The sequence below is a fragment of the Oryx dammah genome, unplaced genomic scaffold (genome assembly GCF_014754425.2).
Source record: "Oryx dammah isolate SB20612 unplaced genomic scaffold, SCBI_Odam_1.1 HiC_scaffold_2, whole genome shotgun sequence".
In the NCBI taxonomy this organism is placed as follows: Eukaryota; Metazoa; Chordata; class Mammalia; order Artiodactyla; family Bovidae; genus Oryx; species Oryx dammah.
The window spans coordinates 153,208,639-153,219,441 of NW_024070186.1; the positions used below are offsets into that span (position 1 = coordinate 153,208,639).

The 10,803-nt window shown below is 51.7% G+C and overlaps 1 protein-coding gene across 1 annotated transcript in view; it reads right to left on the bottom strand.

The window, feature by feature from the left end:
* Positions 1-1,971: 1,971 nt before the first annotated feature.
* Positions 1,972-10,803, bottom strand: part of URB1 (URB1 ribosome biogenesis homolog) — a 78,308-nt gene continuing 69,476 nt past the window's right edge. The window contains exons 35-39 of the mRNA XM_040228017.1: positions 8,912-9,021; positions 6,547-6,744; positions 4,874-5,115; positions 3,897-4,469; positions 1,972-2,735 (exon numbers count right to left, since the gene is read on the bottom strand). Coding sequence (XP_040083951.1) covers positions 2,554-2,735; positions 3,897-4,469; positions 4,874-5,115; positions 6,547-6,744; positions 8,912-9,021 — 1,305 coding nt within the window. The 3' untranslated portion in view covers positions 1,972-2,553. The remainder of the gene's footprint in view (positions 2,736-3,896; positions 4,470-4,873; positions 5,116-6,546; positions 6,745-8,911; positions 9,022-10,803) is intronic.

Consider the following 10,803-nt stretch of genomic DNA (forward strand, 5'->3'; position numbering starts at 1 on the left):
GCCCCCAATCCCTCCCAGGATCAGGGTCTTTTCCAATGAGTCAGCTCTTCGAATCAGGTGGCCAAAGTATTGGAGTTTCAGCTTCAACATCAGTCCTTCCAATGAACACCTAGGTCTGATCTCCTTTAGGATGGACTGGTTGGATCTCCTTGCAGTCCAAGGGACTCTCAAGAGTCTTCTCCAACACCACAGTTCAAAAGTATCAATTCTTTGGCACTCAGCTTTCTTTATAGTCCAAATCTCATGTCCATACATGACCACTGGAAAAACCATAGCCTTGACTGGATGGACCTTTGTTGGCAAAGTAATGTCTCTGCTTTTCAATATGCTGTCTAGGTTGGTCATAACTTTCCTTCCAGGGAGGAAGTGTCTTTTAATTTCACTGCTACAGTCACCATCTGCAGGGATTTTGAAGCCCAAACAAATAAAGTCTGACACTGTTTCCACTGTTTCCCCATCTATTTCCCATGAAGTGATGGGATCGGATGCCATGATCATTTTTCTGAATGCCAACTTTTTCACTCTCCTATTTCACTTTCATCAACAGGCTTTTTAGTTCCTCTTCACTTTCTGCCATAAGGGTGGTGTCATCTGCATATCTGAGGTTATTGATATTTCTCCCGGCACTTTTGATTCCAGCTTGCGCTTCATCCAGCCCAGCGTTTCTCATGATGTACTCTGCATATAAGTTAAATAAGCAGGGTGACAATATACAGCCTTGATGTACTCCTTTTCCTATTTGGAACCAGTCTGTTGTTCCATGTCCAGTTCTAACTGTTGCTTCCTGACCTGCATACAGGTTTCTCAAGAGGCAGGTCAGGTGGTCTGGTATTCCCATCTCTTTCAGAATTTTCCACAGTTGATTGTGATCCACACAGTCAAAGCTTTGGCATAGTCAATAAAACAGAAATAGATGTTTTTCTGGAACTCTCTTGCTTTTTCCATGATCCAGAGGATGCTGGCAATTTGACCTCTGGTTCCTCTTTTTCTAAAACTAGCTTGAACATTTGGAAGGTCACAGTTCACATACTGCTGAAGCCTGGCTTGGAGAATTTTGAGCATTACTTTACTAGCATGTGAGATAAATGCAATTTTGTGGTAGTTTGAGCACTCTTTGGCATTGCCTTTCTTCGGGAGTGGAATGAAAATTGACCTTTTCCAGTCTTGTAGCCACTGCTGAGTTTTCCAAATTGGCTGGCATATTGAGTGCAGCACTTTCACAGCATCATCTTTCAGGATTTGAAATAGCTCCACTGGAATTCCATCACCTCCACTAGCTTTGTTTGTAGTGATGCTTCCTAAGGCCCACTTGACTTCACATTCCAGGATGCCTGGCTCTAGGTGAGTGATCACACCATCGTGATTATCTGGGTCGTGAAGATCTTTTTTGTACAGTTCTTCTGTGTATTCTTGCCACCTCTTCTTAATATCTTCTGCTTCTGTTAGGTAAGAACCTTAAGTCATTATATATATTTAAAAAAACAAAAGCAAAGAGTCTAAACAACACTGGAGGGAAAGAAAGGTATAAATGCTTAAGCTAGAGCCAAGCCATTCCCAGGGCTATAAACGTCATATGGTTAGTTGCTCAGTTGTGTCCGACTCTGCAACCCCATAGATTGTAGCCCACCGGGCTCCTCTGTCCGTGGCAATTCTCCAGGCAAGAATACTGGAGTGGGTTGCCATGACTTCCTCCAGGGGATAAATGCTGTAAGGGTAAATGAACAGCCACCTCCCTGGTGATGGACCGGGAATGCTGTGTGCCGACATAGCATGAGGGTACGTGCAGAGCTTCAAATGAACAAGACCGAATTTTACCTGACGTGAAATTCATGAAACTTCATATTCAGTGTCTGCGGCTACAATATCAATTTATCTAGGAATCTTAAAAGTCAAATCCTGACCTCTAAAATGCAGGTTTCTGCAGAATAAAAATAGTCTGTGATTCAGTCAATAAAAATGAAACCCCAAACCTAACAAAAATAGAGATTTATTAACAAGTTATAAAATTCAAAGTCCTTGCTTTCAAATGGAATTTTTAAAAATATAAAGCTGTCTTCTCCAAGCAGAAGACAAAATAGTTTTATACTTTAAGAATTTAGTACAGTATCCTTTTAGTTAGTAAAATAACTTTAACACAATCCTGGAAAGGTTTATTTATTCAAAAAGTTACACAGAGCTTTGCTGTGACTTCTCATAAAGAGGAAACATGACCCATCTCTCTTTAGGCTCCTGTGTCTCATATACTTTTAGACATTTCAACTTTAGTGTTACCTCAGTTTGAGGTATTTCTCTGAGGAACAGCAAGTGCCTTAGAGGAAGGGTCTCCCTGACTGGGGCTTGTGGGCCCAGGGCCACCCAAGCCACCTGTAACCTTGACCTCTCTGCATACACGGTCCCTTGAGCTTCTTATGTATCAGTCACCTAAAGGAAGCCAATGCTTCCCGTCAGAACAGCAGGTCGACATGCACAGCCTGCGTCTCACAGGCCTTCCATGGAAATCCCCGACTCAACCCGACTCCTGGAACCTGGAGCCGGAGGTGCCAGCTGCAAGGGTCAGGTGTCGGGGACTGTGGCCGCGATGTCCCTGCAGAGCCGGACGATGGCCTCCTCGTCGCCTTCTCCTGAGTTCTCCGTGGCGTCGAGGACCATCTGGACATGGCTCAGGAGGGTGTCCGGCTGCTGGGCCCCCAGCCAGATATCCTTAATGTACAGAGACACCAGGAATGCGGCAGCGGCTGAGGAAGGGACAAGGAGGCTGTTAGGACGCAAGCTGGCCAGCTGGGAACGAGCCGCCCACCCCACGCACGGTGACCCGGGGCTCGCTTGGCCCCAGGTGGCAACCTGCGGTGAGCGTGGGGATATGTTAGTCCTGCCTGTACTTAACTGCTGGGTTCATCTTTCCTGTTCGTCTTAAAACTTCTCTTTTCTCACGTGATGACTGTGTGTTGAATGTAAACCTCTTCCTTAGTGCTGACCCACCCAGGCCAAGAACCGCAACTAAAGTTTGGGAGGGGTGGCCCTCGGGCCATGGGCACAGGCGAGAAGGTTTGCAGGCCAGGGGAGACAGCAAGGCCCCCTGCGACCAGGTGAGCTCACTGCCCGGCTATGGCCCCGCCCAGTCTCCGGCCCCCTCCAGCCCTCTCTGAAGGGCCAACCCTCCCGACAGTGAAGGAGCCCCCGTGCACACCCACAGCCTCACTGCTGTCCTCCTACCACCTCTGCCAGTGCCTCATCCACGCAGGCACACCTGTATCGTGTGCTAGGTCGCTCAGTCGTGTCCGACTCTTGCAACCCCATGGACTGTCAGCCCCTGGGCTCCTCTGTCTGTGGGGATTCCCTAGGTGAGAATGCTGGGGCAGGCTGCCCTGCTCACCTCTGGGGGATGTTCCCCACTCAGGGATCGAACCTGCATGTCTCACGCCTCCTGCACTGGCAGGCAGGTTCTTCCCCGCTAACACCACTGGGGAAGCCCCCACACCTTCATCAAGCACCCACTAAACACCGTGCATATGAACCATGACTTGGGTGCCTGTATATGCAAGTGTGTGTGCTTGTGACCACAAGGTGCAATCTAATTCTCTGCGTGAATGATAACAGTAGGAAGTTAGAAAGCCACACAGCATCCCCAGGGGTACACAAGGCCGTCTGGAGGGCATTCCTCTCCACTGTTTCCCCGTCGATCAAGGTCTCACCTGAAGGCAGAGGCAGGGCCTTCCTCTCCCCCCCACATTCAGGACCCAGGGGCTGACTCTCCGTGCTCTGCAAACCCATGCTAAGGGCTGTCCTCCCCCAAGGCTTCACTGACAGCGCCCTCAGGCTGTGAGACTGGTAAGTGCTCTCGGCCCCAGGCCAACCTCGAGCTGTCTGCAGCCTCCAAGCCCAGCCCCCCATGTTACCTTGTGTGTCCGCATCCTCCTTGGTGTCCAGGGAGGAGAGGTGGACGGCCTCGAGCACCGGCTGGAGGGGGCTCCCTGTGGCACCCTGGGCCGCCACCAGCCGCAGCAGGACGGTGTTGAAGAGGCTGGGCAAGCGGTCCTCCGGCTCTGCTGGCTCTGCGGCGTCGCTGAACCGGCTGTACAGGCGGAACAGGCCGCTCGTCACGGTGCTGTTGCGGAGAAGCTCAGCCACCACTGCTGGCCGCGGCAGGACGTGGCTCTCGAGCCAGCCCAGGAGGCCTGCCACGTCCGCCCGGCCAACCGTGCTCCCGGCTGCGGAGCGCAGCACCCAGCTGGCCACCAGGGAGGTGACGACACCCACAGGGCCCGGGTCTTCACACTCCGGGTCGGCGCCGGGGAACTCAGGCCCCCAGTGGGTCAGGATGGACCTCAGGAGGCCCCTGCACGCCTCCAGGGTGGATGCCAGCAGTTTGGGGTCGGCCGCCTCTTCCGCCTCGCCGGGTCTCCGCTTCCGGGCCCGTGGGCCTTTGGCTCGGGCGGGCGCATCTGGCTTGTTCTTCTCCTTGAGCATCTCTGTTACCCACACACAGAGATAAAAAGAGAAAAGGCGTGAGACTGTTGTTCCCCCCTTCTCTGTCCCCACAGAGATGCAGAGGGTGGGGCATCCATGCAGGGGAGGGCACAGCTCAGAGCTGGGTTCCCACAGGATGCACCCGACCTGGAGCTCGGGCAGGGCTCAGTTTTCCCTGTGACCGTCCTCACCGCTATTCTAACGGCTGAGCACAGGGGAGCGGGAGCCAGGACCCCATCTCCCTCTAGCGTTATGAAGACACACAGACCCTGTCTCTAAGCCTTGGCGGCTGTGGACATGCTGCTCAGAGGTCAGGGTGAGACGCCAGCTGCTCTGGGGGGTGGGGAGGGCAGCAAGCACACCTGGGGAGTGAGAGATGAGACAGAACCACGCAGCGGACACTCACTCAGCAGCTCCCGGACTTGGCACTTCTCCGCGGCGGCCCTCAGGTCCTCCTGGAGCCGGACATCTCTCTCGATGAGGCTCCACTTGTGCAGGAGCACAAGGACGTCCCGGGTGGACAGCACCGTGGCGTTCACGGTCAGACGGTTCATGTCCTTGAAGGCCTGCAGCACGGCGGCCCGGTACCTCAGGACCGAGTCGAGCGCCCTGAAGTAGCCGGTCAGCTGGGCAGAGGCCAAGGTGGGCCTGTGGGGGGAGGCCATGATCCCAAGCTGGGTGAGAGCCGCCTCGTCGCCTGCAGCCCAGGACCCAGGCGGCCAGCCAGCAGACAAGCCACAGACTCAAGGTGCCGGGCAGCCCTTTCCAACAGACCAGGGCATGGAGCCCAGCATCTCTCCAGGGGAGGCGGACACGGGACCAGGGTCCGACCTCCACCCTGGAGGCAGAGAAAGTTCTCTGGAAACCGGGAGAGGGTCAGGGTGCCAGCCGGCCCGCTAACAACTCCAGGACCACTGGATCTTCTCCAACTCAGGAACTAAACCAGGAAAAGCCCTGGGATAGCACCACCCATGGCCAAGCCTGACAGAGGGCACTGGAAGGACATATATTCCTCCAAGTTCTAATGAATTTAAAATTCGAAACTGTCTGCTCTAACCGTTTTCACATTTATTGATATGGTTGTTATTCTGAATTACAACCAGTTCTCAGAGACCAGTGTGTCTTTGGTGGTGGTCTGGTCGTAAGGTCATGTCCGATTCTTTGTGACCCCCACGGACTGTAGCCTGCCAGGCTCCTGTGTCCATGGAATTTCCCAGGCAAGAATGCTGGAGTGGGCTGCCATGCGTCTTTGGACAACTCCAAAATAAAGACCCTGATGCTGTGAAAGACTGAAGGCAGAAGAGGGGGACAACGGAGGATGAGATGGTTGGATGGCATCACTGACTCAACAGACATGAGTTTGAGTACTATGGGAGTTGGTGATGGACAGGGAAGCCTGGCGTGCTGCAGTCCATGGAGTCGCAAAGAGTCGGACATGACTGAGAGACTGAACTGAACTTAAAATAAGAAACATGGCTACCCAGCATGGATTCAACAGCTGATTTCAGAACAACAGAAAACGAAATGCCGTATTCTTTATCAAGGTTTTCACTCAGATGACAATACATTCGCTATCTATCGTCTAGTTCCAATCAGCACACCTCTGTTCCCACATCAGAAGTATTGAGGACATGGTGTATTTTCTCTAACACAGGAGAATCTGACAAGCACTGAGTTTTCCTGAGGAAACCAAACGAGTAATTCCAAGGGGAAAATACTGAAATTTTCCAGGAAATTCATGGCTAAAAGGGAGCCTGTGCAGGCTAATACAGGTGGAGGTGAGTTTGGGGACAGCTTAACTTTCTTAGGTTTAAAGTCACGGAAAACATGTTCTTTCTACAAAACATTTTGAGTGCTTGAATCCAAATATCCAGGTAGATGGTTTTTCTGCTAAAAACGATCTGGCGTGACAGGCTGCAGGTTTTCTGAGTGTGTTAAGTTCTCCTGGTCTGGAAAGGAACCTCAGAAGTCTAACTGTTAAAGAGGAGCAGCAGAAATGGGTGTCCTGAGGTCACCACAAGGACCACAGCCCCGGCCCAGAGTCCACCTGTGCAGCCAGAACCAAGGGGAGGGGCTCACCTCAGGTGCTTCATGAGCATAAAGAGAACGTAGAGGAACTCGTCCACCAGGTGCAGCGCCAGCAGCTTCGGGGGCTCCTGAGACCCAGGCTTGCAGGGAGGCTGCGCCCCGGGCTCCACTTCTCTGTTGCCCAGTGTGGTCACCCACAGTGTGTGGAGCAGGGAGATGAGGTTGGAAAGCAGCTCAGTCTCCAGAAACCTGAAGCCAAACATGGGGAGAGTCACACCCTCCCCTCCCATCTCCTGGAGGGGTGGGCGGGAACCAGGGAGGAGACGTGATGGTGATGGCCACCCCAAGGTACCAGCTTCTCCCCCAGCCCCCAACCCTTTTATGCGCTCACTCAGCCACTGCAGCCCCCGACAGGCATAGCACCTAAGGCAAGACAGGGTGTCTGCTACAAAACACAGTTCCATCCCAGGACGAGGCTGCAACCCTCCTTTCTCACCAGAAACTTTCTCGTGAAAGAAACTTTCTGACCAACCCTCCTTTCCCCCCTCAGTCCCATCTAAGAGATACTCTGGAGCCTCTGTGGCACGGAAGGGAGAGCCTCCCCGCCCATGAGAACAACCCACTCTAAAGCACAGAGGTAACAGCCAGGAGCAGACAATCAGCTAGCGCGGCCTTCAGAGAGAAGATACTACTTTCTTTAGGAGAAAAAATGTTAAATTCTTTTAAAAAGTGCACAAAAGAAGAAAGAAAGAAAAAAAAGGTGGGTGGGGGGGAAGAGTCTGGATATTTCCAGAATTATCATCACAGACAGCTGTCTGAAGGAGATTCCTGACACTGAGGGGCTGTCTGCAGAGCCAAGAGTCTTCATCTTTTCACACAGCCTCAGAGGTAGGAGAATCAAAACGGATCACGTTATGGACTGAACTGGGTGCCCTTCCTCCCCACCCCACCATTTACAGGTTGAAGCCCCACCATTCACAGGTAGAAGCCCCAACCCCCGCTGTGACTGTATTTGGAGGTGGGGACTTTGAGAGGTCATTAGGTTTAGATGAGGCCGTGAGGATGGAGCCCCATGACCAGATTAGCACCCTGTAAGAAGCTTGTGGCTCAGCTGGTAAAGAATTCGCCTGCGATGCAGGAGGCCTAGGTTCAATCCCTGGGTTGGGAAGATCCTCTGGAAAAGGGAAAGGCTACCCACTCCAGTATTCTGGCCTGGAGAATTCATGGACTGTATGTAAGGCCGAACCCCGGGGCCATGATGGGCCGCTCCTCCTCGCTCCCACCGGCGGGGGAAGTCCCTAACGGAAGGAGCCTCCCAGATCCCGGGGACCAGACAGCACACTTTGCCAGCTAAAGCTGCCCCGCCCCAGCCAGGTAGAAGGACCTGTCAGCCAGCGACGCCTCAGCCTGGCAACCTATCTGAACCGCGTTCACTAACCGTACCTTTCTGGGTGATCTAGCCTGACCATCCCCTGCAAAGAACGCATATAAACCACTCCCCAGCACAGTCCGGGCGCAGACTGCCTCGACCTACCTCCTTCGGGTCCGGGAACCCCACCCAGGAGCGCTTCCCCATTAAAGCCTGTTAGACACTCTTTTTGGTTTCTTGGCCTTTTACCTAACTGTATAGTCCATGGGGTCGCAGAGGCGGACAGGACTGAGCGACTTTCACTGTCACTGTCTGTCAAGAAGCCAAAGAGACCAGAACGCTCTCGTTCTCTCTCCCTTCTGGGACACGGTTGGCAGTGCGGACACCAGGAAGAGGGCTCTCACCAAGGCCGACAACGCTGGCCCACGGGAGGTGAGAAGACGAATCCATGTCCTTTGAGCTACCCAGTGACAGCAGCCCCGGTCACAAGACAAGATACCCACGCCAGCCCTTGATGCAGCTCTGGTACGGGCCCTTAGCAGGGCACCTCGACCCTGGGCGTGGAATGCCGAACCCACATCACTGCATGAGCGAGCGCTCCCAAAACCCTAGGCTCCCCGTTTCTGCCTCAGGGAGGGCAGCGGCCTCGAAACCTCGGAGAGAACCCACTCCCGGAGAGCAGCCTGGGCCACGCAGGAGACGGAAAGGTGGTGTAGAGGACGCTGTTTCGGAGAATGTGGATGCTCCCGGACTCTCCTAGCGGACACTGGAGCTGCAGGCGCTCCCATGATCTCACAGTCTCCCCCCACTACCCTCTGCCTGATGCCCAGTGTGCACGCACACGTTCTGCCTATACCCGCCCCATGCCCAGTGCGCATGCGGTCCCCCGCCCCGCCCCACTCCATGCCCAGCACGCATGCGCATTCTCCCCTTCGCCCGATGCCGTGCGCATGCGCTTCCCCACCCCCACGCCCAGCACGCATGTGCACATGCACTCCTCCACCCTACCCCCGCCCAACTCCTCTTCCCAGGACATAAGGTGCTTACTTGCTTTCCAGGATGTTTAGGACCCACGTGAGGAGGCTGTAGTCCCGCAGCATCTCATAGGCAGACCTGGCATCCCGGGCGGCATTCTGCAGAATCTCCAGAATCCAGTTCTGTCAACCCCAAGCGAAAAGTTATTGGTCTTCCATGGGAATAACCTGACTTACCCAAACAAGGGAAGGCCTTAAAAAAACAGAACGGTGTTATCCAAGTCTATGCCCCAACCAGTAACGCTAAAGAAGCTGAAGTTGAGCGGTTTTATGAAGACCTACAAGATCTTTCAGAACTAACACCCAAAAAAGATGTCCTTTTCATTATAGGGGACTGGAATGCAAAAGTAGGAAATCAAGAAACACCTGGAGTAACAGGCAGATTTGGCCTTGGAATGCGGAATGAAGCAGGGCAAAGACTAATAGACTTTTGCCAAGAAAATGCACTGGTCATAGCAAACACCCTCTTCCAACAACACAAGAGAAGATTCTACACATGGACATCACCAGATGGTCAACAGTGAAATCAGGTTGATTATATTCTTTGCAGCCAAAGATGGAGAAGCTCTATACAGTCAACAAAAACAAGACCGGGAGCTGACTGTGGCTCAGATCATGAACTCCTTATTGCCAAATTCAGACTTAAATTGAAGAAAGTAGGGAAAACCGCTAGACCATTCAGGTATGACCTAAATCAAATCCCTTATGATTATACAGTGGAAGTGAGAAATAGATTTAAGGGTCTAGATCTGATAGATAAGAGTGCCTGATGAACTATGGAATGAGGTTCATGACACTGTACAGGAGACAGGGATCAAGACCATCCCCATGGAAAAGAAATGCAAAAAAGCAAAATGGCTGTCTGGGGAGGCCTTACAAATAGCTGTGAAAAGAAGAGAGGTGAAAAGTAAAGGAGAAAAGGAAAGATATAAGCATCTGAATGCAGAGTTCCAAAGAATAGCAAGAAGAGATAAGAAAGCCTTCTTCAGCAATCAATGCAAAGAAATAGAGGAAAACAACAGAATGGGAAAGACTAGAGATCTCTTCAAGGAAATTAGAGATACCAAACGAACATTTCATGCAAAGATGGGCTCGATAAAGGACAGAAATGGTCTGGACCTAACAGAAACAGAAGATATTAAGAAGAGGTGGCAAGAATACACGGAAGAACTGTACAAAAAAGATCTTCACGACCCAGATAATCATGATGATGTGATCACTCACCTGGAGCCAGACATCTTGGAATGTGAAGTCAAGTGGGCCTTAGAAAGCATCACTACAAAGTTAGTGGAGGTGATGGAATTCCAGTTGAGCTGTTTCAAATCCTGAAAGATGATGCTGTGAAAGTGCTGCACTCAATATGCCAGCAAATTTGGAAAACTCAGCAGTGGCCACAGGACTGGAAAAGGTCAGTTTTCATTCCAACTCCACAGAAAGGCAATGCCAAAGAATGCTCAAACTACTGCACAATTGCACTCATCTCACATGCTAGTAAAGTAATGCTCAAAATTCTTCAAGCCAGCCTTCAGCAATACGTGAACTGTGAACTCCCTGATGTTCAAGCTGGTTTTAGAAAAGGCAGAGGAACCAGAGATCAAATTGCCAACATCTGCTGGATCATGGAAAAAGCAAGAGAGTTCCAGAAAAACATCTATTTCTGCTTTATTGACTATACCAAAGCCTTTGACTGTGTGGATCACAATCAACTGTGGAAAATTCTGAAAGAGATGGGAATACCAGACCACCTGACCTGCCTCTTGAGAAACCTGTATGCAGGTCAGGAAGCAACAGTTAGAACTGGACATGGAACAACAGACTGGTTCCAAATAGGAAAAGGAGTACATCAAGGCTGTATATCGTCACCCTGCTTATTTAACTTATAAGCAGAGTACATCATGAAAACGC